Below are 26,600 nucleotides of genomic sequence, written 5' to 3'. Positions count from 1 at the left end.
GCAGCAGCAAGAAACCCTCAGATTTAAAGCTAACTTCTTCTACCTTTGCGGGGAAGAAATCTTTTAGTGTACTGACTCTCAAGTAATGGGAGCAAACTTTGATGTTAAACCCCAAGTGGCAACCGTAAACTGAATATGCAGGTTAAACTGACTGAGTTGCAAAATCAAGACTCATATAATGCAACAAAAATGAGTGACTATCTTCCTTTTTAAAAAGAAATGTATCTACTACATATAATAAAACAGCTATTTAAAAACTATCCCCAGAAGGAAATCTCTCCTTAAAGTATCAAACAGAAAGGAGCAGCAAGACATTCTTAGAGGCCTGTAAGAATTTAGAACTAGATTCATGTCTTTTATGACCACGTAATTAATCATAATATTATCAAACCATTAGAAATATGTTTGGTCTCACTTTCTAAAGTAAGGATATATATTTATGTTGGCGGGGTGGGTATACATTTAGGGAGGCAGGGTGGGAAAAGGAAATATTCTGGTTTATCTCAGAGGTGTTAAGATAAAATCCTACAGCAAAAGCAATTTTTCTGGGGAAAAAAAAATCACCCTGAAGACAGTGGTGCTAAGAAGCAATGCGTTAATAAAGGGCTATCTTATAGATAATGATATAAAACCTACTAAAGATTACTAAAGAAGCTACTGGCCCCAGTGCAAGAGACAAGTATGAGTTAACAAATACGAACAAATATGAACAAAAGAAAAGTAGATGAAACTCAAATTAAATATAAACTTGGAGGGAAAAGAAGTTATAATGGATGGCTACAAACACTATAATGGATGACAAAAATGGCATTTTCACATTCTTTCTGCAAAATCATAAATAAGTTGCCAATATACTTAATGAAATGCTGATCTATACCCAAAACAGGGGTACAGGAAAAACAAAAAAAAAAACATGATATTACGTAAGATTTATAAAATATTTATTTATATTTATGGTTAATACTTCAAGAAAGTAATCTAAAGTTCAAAAAAATTAATGTCTTAAAATGTTTTCTACTTTGGTCACTGCAATTACTGAAATTGCAGAGTACTAATATAATAGAAAAAGTGGTCCATAGTTAGTTGATAATATCCCAAGACGACTTTTCAGTTTGCCTTCGCATATATTTTTCTTTATGTGTACTTCTTCCACACAATTTCCAAAATATTCAAATGCTAAAGATATAAATATTTTGCAATAAAATAGCTATTTTCTTTTTGCTTTTGGAACTTAGAAGCAATTTTATTTATTTTCTATCATCTACATTTAGTAAGATTTTTCTGACGACAAAAAATTAATTAAGATACTAAGTTTGAACAGATTAAATCCAAACTTTTATACTTAAAAATAATCTTTGCATTTATCAAAATTTCAAAATGTATACTTATTATCAGAATTCAGTATTGCTAACATTTTTGTAATACTTATACAGAAAACCATCCAACTATATTTGCTCTAGAAAGACTGCATATAGAAAGTAAGATATTGGTTCTCAAGTGAATAAAATTATAACATTAAATGACCTCTTAGAAAAGGAATATGCAAAAAGATATTCACCATCTGATTATACAAAACAATTAAAATAACACATTATTTAATAGTCTCTTTAAGTGTGTTTGTACATATTCATAGACAGGTATGCATACATACACACATACATGAGTTCTCATGTAGAGCCAGCCATTCTTATTATTTTGGTCCAATTATTCTAACTCCTAGAACTGAGTTATAAATTGAATGATCTGCATAATAATAAAATAATAGAACACTTATGAGCCATTAAAAAATTCTATATATACAAATGTTTTAACAAATGGACCACAAAATCAACTCCAAGTCAAATGTTATATCAAATATTTAATTCATTCAATATTTATTCAATAGTCATTAAAATGAAGCAAATACTCTATTTATTCAAGTGGTATTCAAGGCCATTTAAATAATTTTTTAAGTTATGTTTTGGTAATTCAAAGTAAGGTAAATCAGATGCAGATTTGGAAGTCACACTGAAGATCACTGTTTCTACTGACAAAAGAATATGGGAACGTTTGATGTATATACCTTATTGTTTCAATTAAAAACTTCTAGTTTCAAAGACTTAGAAGCTAATAGTTTAGACAACAATTTTAGAAGTTTTGAAAACTATGCCAATGGGTAACTGTTACTCTCTTTGCTCTGCCTCAAGGTAAGAAACCAAGGTCCACCTATCTAGCTGATCACACATAAGCCAAGAACAACAAATAAAGCTAGTCCTCTAAGTAGCTAATAATCAATACAGAGATAGAAGAATGGTAAAATTTGGATGTTTATACAACAGAATAACAAAGAATAGTAAATAAAGTTTTTAAACATGACCACAATTCCAGAGTTCCAAAGAATGACATCTTCAGTAACTGCACAACACCAGGTAAAACAGTACTTTGGGGAAAACATCTCCATAGTGCAAAAACCATCAGTTCACTGACTTACAAAGTCTTATATTTGCAAACATAAGTGTTGCCTGGCTTGCCTGATTAAAATACAAAAATGAGTTATTTAAAGAGCAGAATGGAAAACATGGGGAGGGAACATGGACAGGAATTTTTGTTCTACTTCAACAGATCAGAGGCCATAGCAGGTCAGTAGTTCTCTGTTCAAATTCACCTACAAAGCTTATTTTAGGAAAAAAGATGTTGGGATTCTTTATATACTTCTGAATGGTAATCCCCAAGGGTGGGGTATGGGCAACTCTTATTTTTGAAAAGCTCCACAGGTGATTTCAGTTGTAAATACAAAATTGAGAATTGCTACAGTACCCAATATCATCTCTGCTCTAGTTTTAATTATCATCTTCATGTTGAGAACTCTCAAACTTACATTTCCAAGCCAGACCAATTCTCTAACTACAAACCAGTAAGGCCAACTCACAAGCATAGTCCTGGTGATGCTATTTCTGAAAGAAATCTCAAAAAAAAATACTTCCATTCCATCTTCATTATCACCACTCCAGTCCAAGCCACTATTATCTCTGCCCTGAACTATTGCCAAATGCCTGTGCTGCTACTACTGCCCCCACCGTAGAACCCATTCTCTACACAATAACCACAGACCTTTGAAAACCTATCAATTATATCATTTCATTTCTCATTGTATTTAACATCTAAATTTCTTACTCTGGATTGTAAAGCCCTACATTTTCTGATCCCTGCCTCTCTCTCTCACCACAACTTGTACCACAATTTCCCTTACCTATTATAATACTCCAGGAACACCAGCCTTTTTTCTTTTCTTCTAAGATACCAGCCTATTTCCCATCTTAGTCTTTATACCAGAAGTTCTTTCAGTCTAAAATGCTCTTCTCTCTGATCTTCACTTGGCTTGCCTCTTCTTATTCAGATCACAGCTGAGACGTTCCTCTACAAGTTTTTCTCTGACCACTCAATCCAAAGTACCCTCAAATAATTTACCACCTCAAAATCTTTTTCTGCATACCATGCATCACTACTTGAAACTAACTTACCTATTTCCTTAATGTGTATCTCCTCCCATACATGCACTATCATGAACTCTCTCTCCACCAGCGTCTAGGATGGCAGAGACACTCAAAAACAATTGATAAAATGAAAATCCAAATGCCTACTTGATTGACTTGAATGGTAACTCCACTGAGGATTCTCAAAGGCAACAGCAAACATAACATATATTCTTAGCAGACCTTATGATCTCCCCTTCACAAACAAACAAACAAACAAAAAAAACAAAAATGTGCCCTCTCTTCTTCTGTTTCCTACCTAAGGAAAGAATGCCAACCTTGACTCTTCCTTCACCCCCCCAAATCCAATCCAGCTCTAAGTCCTATCATCAATCATCTCCTAAATATACTGAATACATCCACTTCTATCCCTCTCCTCCACCATCACCTCACCACCCACTGTCTAAATTACCATTATTTCTCACCTGGACTACAGAACTGGTCCCAACATAACGCCTCTGGCCTCCTTCCTATCTATTTGTTACACTACAGCCATATGATCTTCTACTCAAATACAATCTGATCGGAGGGTGGGGCAAGATGGCGGAGTGGTGAGGAGCAGAATTTCGTCTCTCCCCTAGAGCAGCTGGCAATTACCCAAGAACTATATGAAACTGTTTTCGGGGTCTCCAGTAACCAGTCACACATCGGACGCAAGTTTGGAATTGGAGGAAAAGCTGAGATCGCAGCGAATATTCTAAGTTCCCCGGACCAGGGGTCTGGCACCCCTCCCCACCCAGACCTCACAGACTGTCTTGCTGATGGCTCCCTGAAAAGGGGGGGGGGGGGGGGACAAAAAACAGCAATCTGCTGAGGGCAAGAACGGAGGCTCAACCCAGCCTCAACTGAAGAATTAATTAACAAATTAATTAACTAACTTTGGGAGCTGGGGTGCTAAAGAAGGGCTGGGCTCTAAGAAGTGGGGGCACGTAAAAGCAGGCACCCATTCCCAGACTCCAAAAAAGCCATTTTTTTCCGCCTACATTTTGTCCCTTCTGGCTTCTCACTGATCCCTTATCTTTTTGTATTTCAATAGCCCCCGGCAGGGGTGGAACTGAAGCTGTTGGAGAGTAATTATCAAACAATAGCCCAAAGCATATCTTTAAATGTTCTATTCTGACACTGACAAAACTTCCAGGCTAGGGAAAGACTCTTAAAAGAGACTCTTTTTTTTTTTCTTTTTTCTTTTTCTTGTTTTTCTTTTCTACTTTTTTTTTTAATCGAAAAGTAATATATGTAGTTATTTTCTATCGGAAAGCCCAGGTTGAGGGACTAGGCTGGGCTTGGGGGGAGACAGAGTACCCACAGTGTCTTTGAGTTCCGTATTCACTACTGAAGGCCTCCACCCCCGTCTTTAATTGGCAACTCAGGCTGACCAAGGAATCTACCTGGAGAGGCCCCAAAGAGGAGAGGGGAGAAGGGAATAGTGCCCCTGAGAGACAACTGGAGTTCTGAGGATTGGGAGAGTGGAGGGAGGTCCAGCTCAACTGGCAGTCCTCCTTCTGGGAATTCAGACCCCAGGGGCTGGAATTCAGATTCCAGCTTCAGTCAGCCACGCCCCCAACAGGATCAGAGTCACCAGGAGAACTAAAGTCTACATACCTCCTTACACTGGTGGGGGAGCTGCGGGCTGGCAAGCACCACCTTCTGGACAGGAGAGGAAAAGCACCAATTCTAAAGGCCTCATAGGAGGGTCTCATTCTCAAGAAAACTCCATACCCTCCCAATGAGACCTGGGCCTCACTAGACTGGGAAAATCTGACTAGGGTCGACCATATCTGAGGAGACCCACTCACAAAAAGGTTACATAGAGGCAGAGCAAGAAACAGAAAAAACAAGAGGGGAAAAATTCTGATCAACTAAATAGAACCTAAGTTAGAGGTCTAGCATAAGTTGAACTGAATAGCAGAGGCCAGAGAACAAAGCCAACCAACAAGAAAACCACTAGGTAAACGATAGAAAACAAGCTCCAAAATAAACTAATCAAGAAAAATCAGATGCCTAGACAACTTAAGATAACAAGCCATACCAGGAAACACGAAAACATGGACCAGCCAAAGGAACAAACTAATAGCTCAGCTGAGATACAGGAGTGGAGGCAACTAATGCTAAATAAATTCGATGAAATGAAGGAAGATACAGCAAAAGAGCTGAAGGATATAAAGAAGACCCTGGATGACCATTAAGAAGAATTCATAAACTTAAAAAAACAAATGGCAGAACTCATGGGAATGAAGGCCACAATGGAGGAGATGAAAAACACAATGGAGGGACACAACAGTAGATTTGAACAGGCAGAAGAAAGGATCAGTGAACTGGAAGGCAGGTCATTCGAATTCATACACACAAAAGAACAGATGGTGAAAAAAGTGGAAAAATATGAGCAGGGTCTTAGGGAGCTGAGTGACAACATGAAACACACAAATATACGTGTTATGGGTATCCCAGAAGGAGAAGAGAGGGGAAAAGGGGCAGAAAGAGTAATAGAAGATATATTCACTGAAAATTTCCCAACTCTTACAAAAGACAGAAAATTAGAGATTCAAGAAGTACAACATACCCCAAATAGAATAGATCCCAATAGACCTACTCCAAGACACACTTACTGGTTAGATTGTCCAATGTCAAAGACAAAGAGAGGATTCTGAAAGCAGCAAGAGAAAAGCAATCCATCACATACAAGGGAAGGTCAATAAGACTATGTACAGATTTCTCCGCAGAAACCATGGAGGCAAGAAGACAGTAGCATGATATATTTAAGATACTGAAAGAGAAAAACTGCCAACCAAGAATTCTATATCCAGCAAAACTTTCCTTCAAAAATGAGGGAGAGATTAAAACATTTTCAGACAAAGAGACACTGAGAGAGTTTGTGAATAAGAGACCGGCACTACAGGAAATACAAAAAGGAGTGCTACAGGCTGATAGGAAAAAACAGGAGAGAGAGAGTTGGAGAAGAGTACAGAAATGAAGATTATCAGGAAAGGTAAAAGGAGAGGAAAAAATAAGATATGACCTATAAATTCCAAAAAACAAAATGGTAGTAGAAAGTACTGCCTTTACAGTAATAACACTAAACGTAAATGGATTAAACTCCCCAATAAAAAGACACAGACTGGCAGAATGGATTAAAAAACAGGACCCATCTATATGCTGTCTACAAGAAACTCACTTTAGACACAAGGACAAAAATAGACTGAAAGTGAAAGGTTGGAAAAAGATGTCTCATGCAAACAACAACCAGAAAAAAGCGGGAGTAGCTATATTAATATCAGACAAGTTAGACTTCAAAAGCGAAACAATTAAAAGAGACAAAGAAGGACACTATATATTAATAAAAGGGTCAATTCATCAAGAAAACATAACAGTCATAAATATTTATGCACCAAGCCAGAATGCCCCAAAATTCATGAGGCAAACACTGCGATCACTGAAAGGAGAAATAGATAGCTCTACAATAATAGTTGGAGACTTCAATACACCACTCTCATCAATGGATAGAACATCTAGACAGAGGATCACTAAAGAAACAGAGATGTTGAACTGTATGATAAATGAACTAGACTTGACAGACATTTATAGAACACTACATCCAACAACAGCAGGATACACTTTTTTCTCAAGTGTTCATGGAACATTCTCTAGGATAGACCACATGTTGGGTCACAAAGCAAGTCTCAACAAATTTAAAAATATTTATATTATACAAAACACTTTCTCAGACCACAATGGAATGAAGTTGGAAATAAATAAAAGGCAGAAGGTCATAAAATTCACAAACATATGGAGGCTAAACAACACCCTCTTAGAAAACCAGTGGGTAAAGGAAGAAATTACAAGAGAAATTAGTAAATACCTTGAGGCAAATGACAATGAAAATACAACTTATCAAAACTTATGGGATGCAGCAAAGGCGGTGCTGAGAGGGAAATTTATTGCCCTAAATGCCTATATTAAAAGAGAAGAGAGAGCAAAAATTGAGTTAACTGCTCACCTGGAGGAATTAGAGAAAGAACAGCAAACTAACCCCAAAGCAAGCAAAAGAGAAGAAATAACAAAGATTAGAGCAGAAATAAATGCAATTGAGAACAGGAAAACAATAGAGAGAATCAACAAAACCAGAAGTTGGTTCTTTGAGAAAATCAATAAAATCGATGGACCACTGGCTAGGCTAACAAATACAATCTGATCTATCACTTCCCTATATAAAATCCTTTGAAGAGCCTGTTCAAAATTCTCTAGCTTTATCTCTCATCCCTCTCTCAATTTGTTCAACCATTCGTTTATTCATTTAACAAATATATACATATACACTGAGTGCCCACTGACAGGCAATGGGATACAAATGGACAAAATACCTTCCCTCATGAAGTTTACAATCTAACAGAGCATGTAGTCACCCAACAGTCAACAAATAGATAAGTTACATGGTAATAAATACTGAGAAGGAAAATAAAGCAGCTTAAGGTCATAGAACAACTGTTCATCATAAAGGCATAATGGAAGATCATGACCACATTTTTTTGGTTGTTCCAATAACCAGGAGATACTATTGGGAGTCAGAGGATAGTGTTGAGAGACGCTGGTTGCGAAATAAAGGATTTGTGTCTTGCAATCCCACAAACAAGGAATTGTTCTCTGTCCCACAGGACTTTCCATATGTCCATGTAACTGAAAAACCTACTTATAATTATCTGCAACCTAACTCAATTTAACATAAAAACACAAATAATGTTTGCATGATTTTAATATACAGGTGATTTTCAGGAAGGAACTATCATGAAAATTGCAGAAAGACTTTGTTTTGTTTATAACTTTCCCATCATTTTGGAAAATCAAGTCACCCAGCAATGCCACTTAGTAATTTGAGTCACAAATATAACATACCTGTATAAGTCTGTATTTATAGCTTTTGCATTAAATGATACTATGCATAAGAATCTAATGATTTCATTATGTCTTCTAATACAGTTGTGCCTGGGCATTTACATTCTTAAATATCTATTAACTTATTATAAATTACTTTTTCATTTTCCTTCTTATTACAGTTTTGGTACTCATGTTTTTAAATGAATTATGTGTATAAGAAGATTATATTCATTAATTAATTCATTCGATAAGTATCTAGGTTCCAGTCACTTCTCTAGGCAGTCTGCATACATCAGTAAATATACTGATGGACAAAAATGCAATAAATAAGTAAACTATTTAACTTGTTTCCAAAAAAAAAAAAGTGAAGCAGGGTAAGGGGACTGAGAATACTGGAGAATGGGGTGTGTAGGATGCAAAATTAAATAGAATGGTCAGTAGGTCCCACTGGGAAGGTGAGAGGTGAGAAAAGACTTGAAGGAAGTGAGGCAGACACGTGCAAAAAAAGAACAAAAGTCCCAAGCCAGGCATATACATGACATTTTCAAGTAACAGTAAGGAGACCGGTGTGTCCACAATAGAGGGGCCTGCACTCTGAGTGGGGAAGAAGAGTGACATGATTCAATTTAGGTTTTAAAAGGATTACTCTGGTTCCTACTTTAAGCTGTTTGAGAGTGAAGAACACAAGGGCAGTTAGGAAACTGGAAGAAAAGAGTTGCAATCAACTGAAATGAGAAAGTCTTGAGTAGAACAGGTTTTCGTGGGGAGAAAATCAGGAATTCAGTTTTGGATGTGTTTAGTTTGAGCTGTTTTATTAGACACCCAAGTGGAGATACCAAGCAAGTAGCTGGATATGTGTGGAGTTTGAGAGAGTGGTCCCCACTGGAACAATTCTTACTGTTTTTGGTGGAATAGCATTATTTTTTCATAAAATTTAGTGCAAACATGCCAAAATTCACTCTCCAGGGAGACTTGATTTACTCTGTGACTTTAGGTTGATTAACCATACAGAAATAATGTTAATGAGAAGGAAAATTCTATACACATAACCCTATTAATATTTCACAAATACACAAGCCTTGCCTCCTTATACAGATTCTTCCCTAAATATAAAAACAGGAAAATTGAGAAAGCAAACTAGAGCAAAACTGTCAATCATACAGCTGATAAAATTTTGAGACCTAAAATTTAGGGACTAATGTTACCGAGAATTTTGAAGATGATCTCAGTTTCCATTTTTCAAAAAGTCTTCCTTGACTATGCTTTCCTCTGTCTCCTCAGTCCCTAAACCAGCTAACATTAAATACCAATGATCCTTATTTTTAATATCAAACTTGCAGAAAATAATTTTTGGCACTAGGTCTTCATTTCCTCACTCCAATTTACCCTCTAATCTTAAATTACTCTTCTGCTCTCCCTCCTTCTTTGTTAAAGCTCTCTCCTCTCTGTTAGCAAGCAAACTCAGTTTCCCTCTAAGCAGAGTTCTCTTGCTGGTTCTTCACATGCTCATTGGCTTAATGGTGCTATGTCCCAAGGTTCTGACTTAACGCCTCTTTTCCTCTTTCTCTTTACTCTTTATACTCTCTCTCTCTCTGGACAATGACATTAATAATCATTTTTTCCATCTCCCACTCATACACCAAAGACTTCAAAGTGTTTACCTCCATCCAGACCTAACTTCATATTCTAAACCAGCACTATCCAATAAACATACAATGTAAACAATATGTAATTTAAATTTTCTAGTAGCCACATTAAAAAAAGGAAAAAGACATGAAATTAATTTTAATGTTTTATTTGAACGAATCCAAGATATTATCATTTCATTGTGTAATCAAGATAAAAAATTATTTTTACTAAGTATTCAAAATCCAGTGTATATTTTATACTTATAGAATCTCTCAATTCAGACTAACCATATTTCAAGTGCTTAGAAAAATAAGAGTAGAACTAGAAGTCAAAGTTATTAAACTTCTGGGATGACAATATAATAAAGCCAAAAGACAGGGTAGTAAATTAAAATATGTCCAGTGGCTACAATATTGCTACAGTACTGTAATAAACTTAACCACAAATGCCATGTCTAAATTTGAACACATTTTTCTTCTTAAACCTACCTCTCTTACATCGCCTTTATTGGTGAAGAGCAATACCTATGTAAGCATGGAACACAGTAATAGATTCCTTCACTCCTTCAATTAATTACTAAAGTCCTATTCATTCTACCTCCTAAATATCTCTTACATCTCTATACAGCAGCTTGTTTGGAAGTCTGTTCAACTATAGGGCCATGTTTTTTTCTTGGTATTTTCAATATTTTACACAGTACCAGAAACATAATAGATGCCTATTAAACATCTGCAGTATGAAAAAAATAAATGACAAAAACAGTTAAGTTTTCTGAGGCAACTGAGAACCACACCTCAGAAAAACAACAGTAGAACTAGAAGTCAAAAACAATTAAACTCCATTGGTCAGTATATCTGTCCTTATGCCAGTACCGTGCTTTTTTGAGCACTGTAGCTTTGTAATATGCTTCAAAGTCAGATAGTGTGAGACCTCCCACTTTGTTCCTCTTTCTCAAGATATTTTTGGCTATTCGGGGCACCTTACCCTTCCAAATAAATTTAGTTACTGGTTTTTCTATTTCTGTAAAGTAAGTTGTTGGGATTTGAATTGGTATTGCATTGAATCTGCAAATCAGTTTAGGTAAAATTGCCATCTTAACTATATTTAGTCTTTCAATCCATGAACACGGTATGTTCTTCCATATTTTCAGGTCTTGTTCAATTTCTTTTAGCAGTTTCTTATAGTTTTCTATGTAAAGGTCTTTTGTGTCCTTGGTTAAGTTTATTCCTAAATACTTGATTATTTTGGTTGCTATTGTAAATGGGATTTTTTTCTTGATTTCCTCCTCTTGTTGCACATTGCTTGTGTATAGGAACACTACAGATTTTTGCGTGTTGATCTTGTAGGCTGCTACTTTGCTGTGTTCATTGACTAGTTCTAATAGCTTTGCTGTAGATTTTTCTGGATTTCCCACATATAGAATCATGTCATCTGCAAATAGTGAAAGTTTTACTTCTTCCTCTCCTCTTGGTAGTGGTGTTATTTGCTGTCTTTACTAATATATTGTATTATAAGATGTTATTTTTCTTTTTATCATTTTTTTATTATTGCTAAAAAAAAAACAGTTTTTCTTGTAGTAATCAATATGTTCAAGTGCTGATTGTGGTGATAAATGTACAACTTTATGATGATACCACGAACAACTGATTGTACACTGTGGATAAATGTATAGTATGTGAATATAACGCTATAGAATTGTAGGAAAATATATTAAAAAAAAAAAAACAATTAAACTTCTGAAATGACAATAAGCCAAAAGAAGGGTCAATAACTTACAATCCAAACAAAACTCTAAAGAAAAAAGTACTAGGCATAATTGGATTTAAAGTAATAATTAAGATAAATTTAAATATGATAAAATCTCAAAAGCAGCTAAATTTGAATTCATTCCATTTGGCTTGTTTAACAGAATATACTATATGATATATTCTACCTATAGGTTCAGATCCAAATTACTTACTAGAATTTTGGTATTTTTTTTATTTACCTATATTAGATTAAATAATCTTGTACAAAAACATATGGATAAAGCTTCACACATTGGTAAACTTGACTGGAACAGATCACAGACTTACAGGCTGACAGAATTTAAAAACAACTTATAGATCATCTAGTCCAATTCTCTGATCTTACAGATGAGAACATGAGGACTGAAATATTGAAGTGATTTGCTGAAGGTCACAGAGCAAACCAGTGATAGATCTGCTATGGTGAATATTCTGTAGATGAGTAGATACCAAGATGATTGGTATGACCTTTTAAAGCTTAAAACAAATAGAGTGACTACCATACTACTTCAAGGCAGTTGTCAGTAGGATCAACCCGTACTGTACTCCTTGGTTAAGCAAGAACACAGTTATATTTGAAAACTCTATATTTAAAACAAATTGAAGTTCCATTTAAGAAAAATCGAAACAGCCAAAAAATAAAATTAGAAGAACAAAGGACAAGAGGAAAGACTAAAACAAATTATTTGCATTTACCAAAGTAAATGTGGTTTTCTTGAGCTTTTTTATAGCTCTTCTTAAAGAGACAATTAAAGTCTGCAGGCAATAGAAAACTAAACCTCATCTCTTAACAAGTTTAAGATTAATCAGAAATGAAAATCAAAACAAAATTACAGTTAAATATATAACAATCTGGCTTACAGGGGATTTAAGAAATACATCAATGGTGAAAATTTACTGTGCTCAAAATTGTTAATCTCATTAAATTTAAGTTCATTCTGAGAGATTATAAAGAAATGTGACAAAAAAAGTCAAAAGTAATTTCAAAATAAACATGCTGAAATTTTAAAAATTAAAATAAAATTAGGTATTTGTATCAATCCCTTAAGCAAAGCAGATAAGATTTAAGTTAGTGAATTATCATGTATATCTGAATCCCTGCATTATGTCATCCTAAGGCCATGATATCACTATTTCTAGGAGGAAAAAAGTGGTAACTAAAAAGTAAAGACTTTAAATCAAATATTTTAAGATTTTAAGTTATACAGACTTCAAGTCTATATATATATATATATATATATTCCCCCCCCCCCCAAGAATATAGGTTTTTATTAGGGCCTAATTCATAAAGCCTTCAGCATTACTTCAGAACAGTAGTTGGGCCTGCTATCAAACCTAAATGTATACTAAGTTATTTAATAAGTTGTAAGCAACAACAGCACAGTTCAGACAAAGTCAAAGCACATGTTTTAAGTAACCATCCAACAAACAGGAATTAGAGTTTCAAGGTATTCCAAGGTTAGTTTTGCTGAACAGTCTATAATGGCAGTATCCTATTGTCCCTAAAATTAAGATTTTCCCCCCAAAAGTATTTAAAACCCACACCTAATTATTCTTAAATATTCTCAGTAATCAAAATTAAGAGGAAGGAAATGTCTACTAGCAGAACAGGAATTATTCTTATAATCAATAGTCATATGATTGCAAACTGCATTTTGTACATTTAATTAAAGATAGGGAAAGAATTATCAGTCCATTATATATTTCAACATACCGAGTCTTGAATCACTAATCTAAATTTAAAGAAAGAGTCTTAGGCAATTAAAACCCCACACCTGAGAGACTTACCATTTTATCTAGATGTTCAATGGATCTATAAATCTCCCCCTGGGATTCATCATAGTAACTGTAACGGAACCTTTGACCTTGAAACAAATATCATGTACAAAATAAAATAGGGAAAAATTAGAAGCTAAGAAAAACCAAGTGCTTACCAAATAATTTCAGTTCTCATGAAAGGCAAAGCATAGCTTAAGCCTCTGAGAGAATCATTCCCAGGAGCCCTCGTACATAAAAATAAAAAGGCATATCGGGAAGGTAATAAAGAAATGATATATCACCACAGTGCTTTATGATGTTAAAAACTATTTCAAATTGCAGAACCTTAAAAATCACCAGCAACACAAAAGATTAAGGAAACCAAACTGCTTAAAAAATTAGAAGGATTGTTAAACATATTTTATCAGTCTATAATGGAAAGTAAACTCAAAGATTATGATTCAAGAAAACTTGAAATCAAAATCATTCAAAGTTTAGCTTTTGCTGTATAAATGCAAAGATCTGATCTCTATTAAAGAAAAAAAATGTATAGGTCAGTGATACACATGGCTTGTATACATCTTTATGACCTTGACTAAAAAATTTATCTCATTTTTGCAAAACTTTCCACTTGGAAAACATTAATACAAGTGCCTTATGTGGGGTGGATAGGATGCACAAAATGGATATATATATAATAAATAGTCCTACCCTGACATAAAATCTCTCTAAGGAAAAAGCACAGAACATTCAATGCTTAGTAGTTCTTCACAGAACAGAGAGGACACAGAAGAAGCTTTAAAAGGCCAAGAAAACAAAAGGCTCGGAAAATAAATCCTGTTTCCTACTATGGTCGTATGAAAAAAGTTAAACATATTCATTACTAATTATGGACTTTTACTCAACTAAGATTTATTGCAGACACACCTAAATCTATCTTTCAGCAATGCTTTTTTTTCTAGAACTCATTATTTTTATATTTTCTTATTTTTAAAGTCAGCAAAATACATTTTTAAAGGTTTTACAATACACCAACCATGTACATATAGTATGTGTCTTGTGCTTCATGTTTAGAGCAATGTTCTAATATCCAAATTATTATCCTCACATCTAAGGCGATGGATTACTTTGGCAGGATAAGTAACATTTTTAAGTTGTCTGTTAATCTTACTAAAAATATTATTCATAAATAATGGGCAGTGCTAAATTATACAATTTTTTTGATGTTCTTTTTTGAGAAAAAATCACGCATCACAGAACTTAACACTTCATTTGTTGATATTGATCATCTTTGATGTTCACCTTTCTAAAATATACTGATTTCCTTGACTTTCACATTGCAACTTTTCACATACAATTGTATATATAATTACTAAATGTGATAATTCTTACACCCCTCCCCCAACAGCCATTATTAAATCAATATTGCATCTTACAGTTGATGGTACCCTGGAATCAAGCTATCAAATTCTGAGACTGTCTCTGCTTTCTGAATACAACTTAAATGTTTTTTGTAAACATTGAAGACTACCACATGGTGGCATAGCTATGAGTTTCACTAATCTCCTTGCACTAAAAAAATTGTTAAAGATGATGGTAACAATTCATCACTCAATGCCCCTATATTAAATTCACAAGACATTTTTCAATATTTAGAGTTAAGTATAGCTTTCTTTAATGACTATGCATATTTCTTCCTACCTAATAATGAGAACTATATAAATGACACCATTTTTCCTGTTTGTCATGGCTGCCTGAAGGCTCAAAGCCAAATCTAAGTTCTAATACAGCAAAACTTATTGATTCAGTTCATTGGTACTGATTTTCTACTTCTATTCAAAGTTCTTTTGACAAATGTTGTCCAAAATTTTTGTGAAGTGAATGAACAATCTGAGATAAGAAAAATCTGATTGGCTGTCATAGTAGCAGTGATATCCTTAAAGGAAATCAAGACGTATATTCTTTGAACTTGAACTGCTTTGAATTGATAACAAATACATTTTCTTTTCCCTGCTTCTGGAAATAGCTGTTAGTTTTAGCTTCTGTCAATAAGCCCTGTGACTGGGACATAATTATCTGAAGACTGCTACTCCCAGTTGCAGAGAAAAGTACAACTACTTTGTGATAACCATTTACTATTCAAAAGTTCTTTTCTGCATATTTCCAGAGTTCAGAACTGGTGCTTAAAATGGTTGAAGTTGGTTAGGCCTGCTGTAATAGTAAGTGAAAAGTGTAACTATATTTAATGCTATCTTGTTCACATGGACTATTTCAACGTAACTTTCACTTAAAAATTGCTTCTGAAGGAATGTTTGAAATACTTTTAAATACTGAATATAAACTGCATACACATACATACACACAACTTTGGTTAAAAACCACTTGGAATTTAAGTTCAAAAGAACTTTTTTACTTCTTGTTACTAAAAGCCAAGTTTATCAAGATTTTATTTAATAAGAAATAAAGGAACTGACAGCACAAGCACAATGCACTGATCATAAATACATCCCTATTAAATATTTATGGTTGATTTAAAATACATTATGATTTCATATAACTCATGAGCACGAGTTCTATTTTCCAAATTTTTATATGTCGAACACTCAGTAAAGCTTATGAATCAAAACAGTGTACAAGCACAGTTGCTATGTACCTGGAGAAAGGGATTTGTGTACTTTCTTAAGTATGAGTAAAGCATATCACATAGTAAGAGAAAATTACTTACCTGAAATTTATCCTTTCAGAAGGTACACTGGGAAAATGGATTCTGTGAGCCCCTGTTTCAACTCCAAGTATGAGCTTTCTAGCTTTAAGAGCCATTGACACTGCCCCTAGGGGCAGCACAAGCTTTGGAGCTCCCCTAGTGAGTATCTTCAGGTGCCTTCCCTCAGTTCTTTTCAAATTCAAAAGATGATAGGAAAAATAACCCAAGAAAAAATCCTGTAAAGCAGAAACCTTACTCTTTGAGGGAAGAAGGGTAGCTCATTTGTGAATCCATTCCAGAGCACGCTTTCTGAGAAAAAGAAATACAGGTAAGTAATTTTCCCATCTCCAAAGGTGACTGGTGATTAATGAGTGGATTCACAGAGTGTGGAGAATAAGCTCCAGGGATGTCTTTTTAACACATAACAATCAACTAATGAAGACAAACATAACAATGAATGGTACAAGAACCAACACTAATTTTTAAGGATCTCAAAAAAGGGGTGGGGTTGGTATTAGATACCTCCACGTTAAGCTATGCACTGGATTACAAAATAAACAATGAGCTTGGAAAGTTGATCATAAACCCCCAAAACATTAGTCAATAAGACAGACTTTCAGACATAAGTCTGATGAAATTGCACTGCTATGCACTTACTTTATCACTTTATGTTTATATATTAAAACATTTTCAAATATTTCAGTTAAACCTCACAACATGTGAGATGGATTATTAAACAATTCTACATCCAAACTAAGGACCTGAACTGGGGTCATTCAATTTCAAATGACTATCAAAGGAAAAATGCATTTCATAAAAGAAATATTATATAAGTAGCTCAAATAAGGTAATCCTTTTCATAATCAAAATACTATAGTCATTCTATTCTAATGGTCTTAGTTATAATGTGAAAGTATTAGCCTTCTCTCAAAACTGCAAAAGATCAAAAACCTGAATAAGTGAAATCAAGGTGTACAAATATTTAAGACAAATACATGAAGGCCTGAATAGGATATATTTTAGGAATTAGCTAACTTACTCAAACCAATTAAAGTATTTAGAAAATAATAATACCCTCATACCCAAGGAACTAACAAAAAGGAAAAAGACTATGTGTGAAAATCTACTTGTTAACATATATTTAAGAAATCTGAACACAGACATAAATTCTATAAATATTCAGGGAAGAACGTCACTTTTAATGAGTGGCACATATTTATAAAAAATTACGTAAACCTAAACAAATGTAAGTTTATGGATAAAAATTCAAAATTGCTAAAGGGACTGGAGTGAACTTTATTCATATTTTAACAAAATAATATGTCATAAGTATTTACCAAGTAAACTTAATGAAACTGATTTGTACTTAAAACCACTAACAAGGCAAATCAAATAAACATGAATCCACTTTCAAAGAATCAATTACTTTGAAAGTTTCATCTAGAAACGTCTTAGAAGTTAACTGAAAATTACGTTAATGAAAAATTATAATGCCTATAATCTAAATTTGGGAATACAAATTCCAAGAATGTCAGGAAAACACAGATATTAACAGTATATATGGAGATCAAAAATGAAACTCAGGAAAACAGAATGAAAATTTTACTAATTAGAAAGAATTAAAGTAGGTCCAGACAACATTCTCTTATATGGAGCCATCCTACAGGATGTAGAACTTGGTAAGTACTCAAAGCTTCTGGACATTACTTAACCACGATAAAAATCAAATACTAGCACCAAAAGTCCTTTTACTTACTTATCTTCTGCTAGTAGCAGGATAGCATGGGTGAAATGAGGTGGGATCATTATATATGTTACCTGGGAAACATCTTATTGGGTGATTAATGCCTTTTCCTATGTATTAAGACTGATAAAATAGAAGGCAGGAATTGAAATGCAGGGTTTCCTTTGGGGGGAACTCAAATGAGTGGTTAGAAAGAAGGAAGGACAATAGAATACAGATTCCAGTAGCTCCCTTGAGCTTGTCTCACTCCAAAAGAAAACTGGAGTATTTTAGTCTTTCTATTTTTCTCTCTCTTTTGTCCCTTTTCAAGTCTAAATAAAAGCTAAATGGGATCTAAGGATGAACATCTTTAAAGTAAAAAAAAATCATTCTTGCAATGGACACTGTCTAACAAATAAGTTCAACAAGGCAGAATATGAAACAAAATCATTTTTCTCCCAAATGTTTCTATTATCAAGCTTCTCACTTTATTTTTCAGAGAAGTTAGATAAAATATGAGAACCAATCACTAGAAAAATACCATCACTGCCAGTAATCCAATATAATATTAGTTAACAAAACAAAAATTTCCACTGTATAGATAACTAGTACTATTTATCAAAGGTGCCATAATCAATTAAGAGATTTTTCTTCAAAAATCAGCTATCTAGAAATCCAGAGTATATTAAGAGCCTAACTCAATGAACTGTTTAAGGTCTCTGCATATCTGAGAACTGAATTCTTCCTGTGTACTGATTTAGAATTCAGTGTTATCATTGCCTTGGTATGGTAAAATCAATCTCTATAGTATCATAAAAAGAAAGAAAAAAATACTACATATTTTCATGAGAAAAAGTTAGATTTTTGAGATAGGAATATATAGAATTCTTCCTAATTTAATTGCAAAGATGTCCCGATGATACCAACATATAATTTGAGAAACATGAAACTAAAACAGCTTAATCCATAACTAATCAATGATCCATATTACTTCAACACGCATGTAATATAGAAAAAGAATCTTACTTTACAATAATGACAAGTATTATTACTATGGCAGCAAGGAGACAACCAATGTAACAATAGTATCCATGTGACAACTTTCGCTTCCCCTCCAACCCCCATCAAATTTCCTAGCAAGAACTAGCATTGTACCTTCCATAAGTACAAAGTAAGCACTTAATGAGTACTGTTAGAGATGGTGATATTAAAAAATGAACACTCGGTAAAGTATTGTTACTTAACCAACAAAAGAAAATATAAATATGTTTCAGTCTCTGGATAATATTCACAGCTACTATTTAACAATCTTTGGAAATTTTTAGTTTCTGTTTTTTGTAATTATCACCTGAAAATCCTATCTTACCATTGAAATACCAAGATTTTCAAGAAATGAGGAAAGACTACAGACCTAACCAATTTTCTGAAAATCTAGGCAGAATGTAAAACAAAATTCATTTTTCTTTCTCAACCATTGTACTTACAGAAGTGGAGTACAGTTTGTTTGATTTAGAATTGTGAAAAAGGACTGATAGGTCAGACTCTCTCTTCATAATAAGGTAAAAAAGACGATTCCACAGAAAGAGCAATATAAGGTACCTACTGATGTTTTATGTGGATTTATGTTGTGGTTGCACACACAGAAAGAGCTCAGACACTGAAGAACAACATCAGGGAAACTAATCACTTAATCAAGTGATTCATAAAAACCTTAAAAGTGAAGGGTGAGGGGGCATGGTTTCAAGAATTTTTAATTTCCAAAATATGGATATGCTTTGTTACTAACGCGAATTTAAAACGCCAAGAAACATAACCCTTTTTTTCAGTAATGATACTCCTTAGTTTTTAAAATCAATTACTGTATTTCAAAATTCTAAAGAAACAAAAGGAATTCTTTTTAAGCATTTATCTAGCCCTAAGATCTAAGTAACACTCTTACATCCATAAGAATTAACTTCTGCCAAAGGTAGTACACCAACTAGCCAATAGAATTAGCTATTAAAGAACTTTGAGAGACTTCTTGGGGGGTTGGCAATGAAGCACAGCTATCTGCACACCCTAAAGCAGAGGATCCCTGCTGCAGCACTACTTATATCTTGGGCCAGATAATTCTTGGTGAGGGCTGTCCTGTGCATTGCAGGAAGTTTAGCAGCATCCCTGGCCTCGCCCCAGAAGATGGCTGAACAGTATTAGAAAACTGAGCAAATTGTAACCAAAGAATCCAAAGAGCAAAGTTTACCAAAAGAAGCATCCATGGACACTTCACTTCCTTTATGATTTTATGAGCTATTCACTTTTAAGCATCCTTACTCTTTTATTTCGCAATAATCACAAAAATCACTTAAGAATCTTTACTCCTATAAATCACTATCAATGAAAACTATATTGCTAACAGCCAATGTATTACAAGTTTGGAGGGTAGCTCTAAACTGATGGCAACTGTGGGCAAAAAATTAAGCACCAACGGAAAAAAACAAAGAAAGCAAAGACTAATTACAAAAGAGGAAATGTAGAAAAGGACTGGCAGTGCTCTTCTATGTTCTCAAGAAGAACATTTGTTTTATCCACCAAAAACCTAACTTCAGAGAATCTATAATACATACTCTACCTGGAAATAGTATTAAAAGATCTAAACTCCCACTAACTTAACTGTCGAAGCAAGGATGCCCTCACAGTGTGAATCCAATTAAACCAGTCGCCTTTGGAAATGTACCCATAATTGACTATTGAAATCTGATCCTTTAAGTGACCAGAAGACTTTTTATTCACGTTTAAACATTGCTGCTAAAAGTAAAACCTGCCAAGGAAAATGAGAAAGAACTGAAAATCAGAGCTTAGAATGGAAAGATACCTTTAACCACAAGTGTACAATATCTACCATATGTTAAAATCTAGAACTTACCCCAATGGCAGAAATCAGAAGAAACCACAAAGAGATTACTAGGATCCGCTAGATATTTACTGAAGAGTTTTCCGAATTCCTGTTCTTTTGACTCACTCAGAGCTCCAACCAGTACAGGAATAATGGTAAACTCATCCTTATGGCTTAAAGAAAACAGAAAAAGGGAAAAAAAAAGTCATTTAAGATGTTTAAGAAAAAATAGTTTTCTAAATGAGTTAGCATTAGAAAGTAGAACGTTTATTAACAGTGGTAAGGAAAACATGCATAATATTATTGAAGTTTTTAAATTCATAAATTAGATGTACAAAATATGAGAAATGTTTAAAATGAGAAGTACAGAATACTAAAAATATTCATTTAAACTACAGAAATGTATGTCACTTCTTTCAGAAAACAAAACTTTACTACCAGGTATAATAATACTCTCAAAAATAAAAATAAGCCCATCAGACCATCTCCAATTCAAATCTTCTCAAGTCTACCCACCAAACCTACAATTGTCTGTCCAATCCTCTGTGACTCTAAAAGTGCATGAAACTCTTCCTCTCCTATTTTAATTCTATCTCACTATATATACCACCATTTCTGGCACTTATTCCGTAAGCCTGCCAAGTGAAACCTAAAAATACTTAATTTGGCTCTCATAAGACTCACCAACTACACTTTTACACCTATCATAATGAACAGTCTGCAGATATAACTCAAATTTCACTGGCATCTGGAGTAAACATAGAATTCAAGGATGCAGGTATTAATTTCTAGCAGCAAGAAAAAGACACAACACCCACCCAGAGTGTTTATGGCATATTCCCAAGTCCCTTTTTCACTCTATAGTGAAAATTCATGGAAAAGGAACAGAACAGATTAACGGGCATTAATTATGATGGGCTATAGAGATAGATGTTCATCCAAAAACCTTTTTAACATTTTAATTGTAGTGAAATGTCACTTACATATATTTAATATTATTTATATTCTAAATGATCCCAGAGTTGGAAATTTAGAAATAGGAATCATGTTTATCTGATTTGTCCTGAACAGGACTTTTTTTAAAAACCATGATATTAAATACTTTTTAGTATGATAATCTAACACTTAAGTGATGTAGGACAAACAGAATTCATAAAAAAAGTTTTTAAGAATACTAAGCTTAAGTAATTCCAAAATAAATGTTAGCCCAGCTGCATAAAGCTTAATTCAGGGCACCCAAGCGCCTCCCCCAAAAAGGCCCCCTTACCCTTGTCAATTGCGAAATAAACAGATCATACAGATCTCCAGTCCCTCTGCAATGCAGGGGCTTCTTGGGCAGAATCTGCATCTATGGAGTAAGAAAAAAAGAGGAAGCTGGCAGATGTAGCTGCCATGGGATATTTCTTACTCTGACTCTTAACCAGTTTGCTTAAAACTGAATGAGTAGGGGCCCTACAATGAGTTAAAAGTGATTATCAGTTCAAAGAAAAGAATTTAGTCCCTACTAAAAATTTAGGAAGACTGTTATGAACTGTTCTCACCTCAAGTACTACCTACATAAATAAATACCCTAAGATCATTAAGGAGTATGCAAGTAATTATGACACGGTAGGGTAATAGTAACATAGAATATTAAGAACAAAGAGAAGTCAGAAGAAATGGGTTCAAGTCCCATTTCTATAGCATACAAATGTAGAAAGTATGGATAAATCCCTAACCTGAGAATTTGTTTCCTTATCTGTAAAATCATAATTATATATTTCATATGCTGTATGATCATAATTACATACTTATTTCATAAAAATTGTTACGAAGAAAGGAATACTACAGGGAATAGTGCTGTGCCAACAACAGTTGGCTCACTTTGAACAAACAACATATCTACTCTCTAGGAAAGCCTCCAAACCCTTCAATCAACCTCAATTTGAACTCGCAAATCTATCTACACAAAGGTAAAGTGTCATACTACTTGGAAATCTAAGACTTGAATCAAGGTTCATCCATTCACTTCTCTTTCTTATCTCTCTCTACAGAAAAAAAAATTACTTCTTGTTCTCTAGCCCCACAGAGTATCATGATTCAAGGAAAAGGGTATTTGGTTTTGAAGTCTAATATGCCTGGGTTTTTAAATCTGAGTTTTGAAGCAGGGCTTCCCCCAGTGGCACAGTACAAAACCCTGTCCTCAAAAACAATTCTAAAACTGGATAAAACTGTCGAAAACAACAATTTCTGGGCTCAGAAAATCAACAAAAGGCAAAAAACAAAAATAGAAGAGTTTATTCATGAAAAACAGCTGACGTTCTGGCAAGAACAGTGGAAGCCCGATGTCTTGCAGGGGCTGCCTCAACCCCACCTCCCCCACTGACAAGGTTGTTCCATTAGAGTGAGATTGGCTGTGAAAATCAGCAGTGTCACTGCCTAAGGGGGCTGACTTTGATATGCAGTAGAGAGCAGCAAATCCACAACCAGTGGAGAACAGAAAAACCTTCAGCGTGAGGTTACCGTGCAGGGTAGGGCAAGTCACAAACCTAAGGACTAGCTAGAAATTAAACAGTGAGATTCTGGAATTGAAAATGCCATGGAGGGACTTGATAAATTCTCCACATATTCCTGAGTACAGGCCCGTGCTGGTTTGGAGGTATTATGTCCCACAAAACGCCATGTTCTTTAATCAAATCTTGTGTGGGCAGATGTATTAGTGTTGATTAGGTTGGATTCTTTTGATTGAGTGTTTCCATGGAGGTGTGACTCAATCAACTGTGAGTGAAATGTTTGATTGGATAATTTCCATGGAGCTAAGGACCCAGCCCATTCAGGGTAGGTAGTGATTTAATCACTGGAGTCTTATAAAAGAGCTCACAAACAGAAGGACCTCAGAGCAGCTGAGAAGGACATTTTTAAGAGAAAAGGTCTGCTGGCGAAGCTAAGAGAGGAACCCAGATGCTTAGATGCATAGGAGCTGGAGAAGCTAAGAGAGGACAAAACACCCAAGAGCAACATTTTAAAGAACAGACAGGAGCTGAGAGAGGAGCTAGAACACAACCTGAGTCCCAGCTAACAGAGATTTTCTGGATGCCATTAACCTTCCTTTGGTGAAAGTATACTCCTGTTGATACCTTAATTTGGACATTTTCATGGCCTTCAGACTGTAAATTTGTAACCATTTCTGGTATTTTGCATAACAGCAGCATTAGCAAACCAGAACAAGGGCATATACCCTTCCACACAACCCCAGCTGGCTGGGAAGCTGCACATACATGCAGAGGAGACCTATAAAGAAGCAAGATTTCATAAATAGCAGTTAATTGGGAAGCCGAGAGCATGTACAGGAGATACCTGACAGAGACCAAGCTAACTCTCCATACATCCTTGACAGTCTAGGATCTGAGTACATATGTAAGGGAGACCTAAAAGCACCCTTTAAAAGAGTCAAACTTGAAAAAGGCCTAAACTTTGAATGTACTCCCAATGCATACACAATCCATGGTCAAAGGGTAAAAGCTTTTAAGGGCTTAAGGTGTTTAAGCACAACTTCCAACCAATCATTAGCTAAGAACTAAGCTATGCAGATAGAGGGATGAACCCTAGGAAGCCAATCTAAAAAATAAAAATAAGAATAATTGAGGAGACATATCAGCAGCCACAGATTAAGTCCACTAAAGTTAATAAATAAACAAACAAACAACCTGCAGGGAAAAAAATTTAAAAAAATCAGAATCCAGAGTTTTTATATTGTATAATATGTCTAATTTCAAAGAAAAAAGTATGAACTATTCAAAGAAATGGGAAACTTGCGACCCACGCTCAAGGAAAAAAAAAGTAGCTGCTAAAAGTTGTATCCAAGTGGGACCAGATACCAAATTTGGCAGACAAAACCTTCAAAACAGTTATTATAAATATCTTCAAAGAACTAAAGAAAACCAAGCTAAACAAATAGAGAATACTGATAAAGAAATGGAAAGTATTAAAAAGCAGCAAATAGAAATTTTGTAGTTGGAAAGTACAATAACAAAATAAAAAATTCAGAGATGGTCTGAAGATCTGATATTGGTCTGAAGATTTGATACTGCATAAGGAAGAATCAGCAAAACTGAAGATAAAACAGTAGAAATTATCTAATCAGAAGAACAGAGAGGAAAAAAAATGATTGAAGAAAAATGAAGAGAGCATTGGAGACTTACAGAGAATATCAAGCATGAGAACATATGTGTAACAGGAAGCCCAGAAGGAGAAAAGAGAGAAAAGGGACAGCAAAAATAATAAAAGAAATAATAGCTGAAAATGTTCCAAAATTTGATGAAAAATATCTGCAGATCCAAGAAACTCAACAAACCCAAAGTAGGGTAAACACAAAAGATCCGCATCTAGATACACCATGAACAAACTGTTGAAAACTAAAAACAAGGAGATAATCTCCAAAATGGCAAGAGAAAAATGACTCATTACCTAACTACTCATTTTCAACAAATGGTGCTGGGACAACTGCATTATCTATATGCAGGAAAAAAAAAAGGGAACTGAGACCTTTCCCTCACAACATATACAAAAATTAATTCAAACCAGATCACAGACTTCACAATAGATCTAAAGATAGGTCATTAAACATCTTTTAAAATGGGACATAAAGTAAGTATTTTAGGTTTTGTGGTCCATATGGCCTCTATTGTCACTATGCAACTGTGATATTATAGGGGAGAAGCACCCATAAACAATATGTAAAATAAATGGGTGTGGCTGTGTTACAATAAAACTTTATTTGCAAACACAGGTAGTAGACCAGATGTGCTTCATAGGCTACAGGTTGCTGGCTCCTGTTCAAGAAGAAAACAAAGGAGAAAATCTTTGTGAACTTGAGTTAGATTTAAGATTTCTTAACTACGACATCAAAAACAGGATCCACACAAAACAATGGATAAACTGAACTTCATCAAAATTAAAATGTTTGCTCTTCAACAGACACCATTAAGAAAATGAAACAAGTCACAGAATGGGAAAAAATCTTCGCAAATCATATATCTGATAAAGAACTTGCATCCAAAATACATAAAAATCTTTTACAACTCAATAATAAGACAAATTACCCAATGAAAAATTGGGCAAAATATATGAATAGATATTTCACAGAAGAGATACATGAATAACGAATAAATACATGAGGTCCTCAGCATCATTAGTTATTAGGAAGATGCAAATTAATACCACAATGAGATCCAACACTATGGCCATAAGCAAAAAGAATGACAATAACCATATCAAGTTTGGCCAGGATGTAGAGAAATTGAAACCCTCATGCACTGCCCATGGAATGTAAAATGGTCCAGTCACTTTGTAAAACAGTTTGTCACTTTCTGAAAAAGTTAAAACACAGACATCATAAAACCCAGCAATTCCACTCCTAAGTTTCTGTCCAAAAGAAATGAAAACATAAGTTTACACAAAGGCTTCAACAAGAATATTCATAGCAACATTATTGATAATAGCCAAAAACTGGAGATGATACAAATTTCCATCAACTGGTGAATGAATAAACAAAATGAGTGTATCCATATAATAGAATACTATTTGGTGATATAAGGAGATAAACTACTGATACATGTAACAACATGGATTAACCTGAAAAACATTAAGCTACGTGAAAAGGGGGAGGGTTCAGTTTTATATCTGCAGAGCTTGGTGCTTAGCTAATGACTGCTTGGAGGCTGTGCTTAAACACTTTGAGCCCTTAAGGCTTTCACCCTCTGACCAT

At 34.4% G+C, this 26,600-nt stretch overlaps 1 protein-coding gene across 4 annotated transcripts in view; it reads right to left on the bottom strand.

Annotated features, from left to right (window-relative positions):
* The window catches only part of MEMO1 (mediator of cell motility 1), a 158,648-nt gene that overhangs the window by 16,061 nt on the left and 115,987 nt on the right, over window positions 1-26,600 (bottom strand). For 2 of the 4 annotated variants that reach the window (XM_037807533.1, XM_037807532.1), the window contains 2 exons: window positions 20,885-21,027; window positions 13,586-13,662 (listed from right to left, as the gene is read on the bottom strand). In XM_037807533.1, the coding sequence (XP_037663461.1) occupies window positions 13,586-13,662; window positions 20,885-21,027 (220 nt within the window). The remainder of the gene's footprint in view (window positions 1-13,585; window positions 13,663-20,884; window positions 21,028-26,600) is intronic. The other 2 variants (XM_037807534.1, XM_037807535.1) reach the window with 1 other exon arrangement.

The sequence above is a fragment of the Choloepus didactylus genome, chromosome 17 (genome assembly GCF_015220235.1).
Source record: "Choloepus didactylus isolate mChoDid1 chromosome 17, mChoDid1.pri, whole genome shotgun sequence".
Taxonomy (NCBI): domain Eukaryota; kingdom Metazoa; phylum Chordata; class Mammalia; order Pilosa; family Megalonychidae; genus Choloepus; species Choloepus didactylus.
This window is presented reverse-complemented; position numbering and strand designations above follow the sequence as displayed.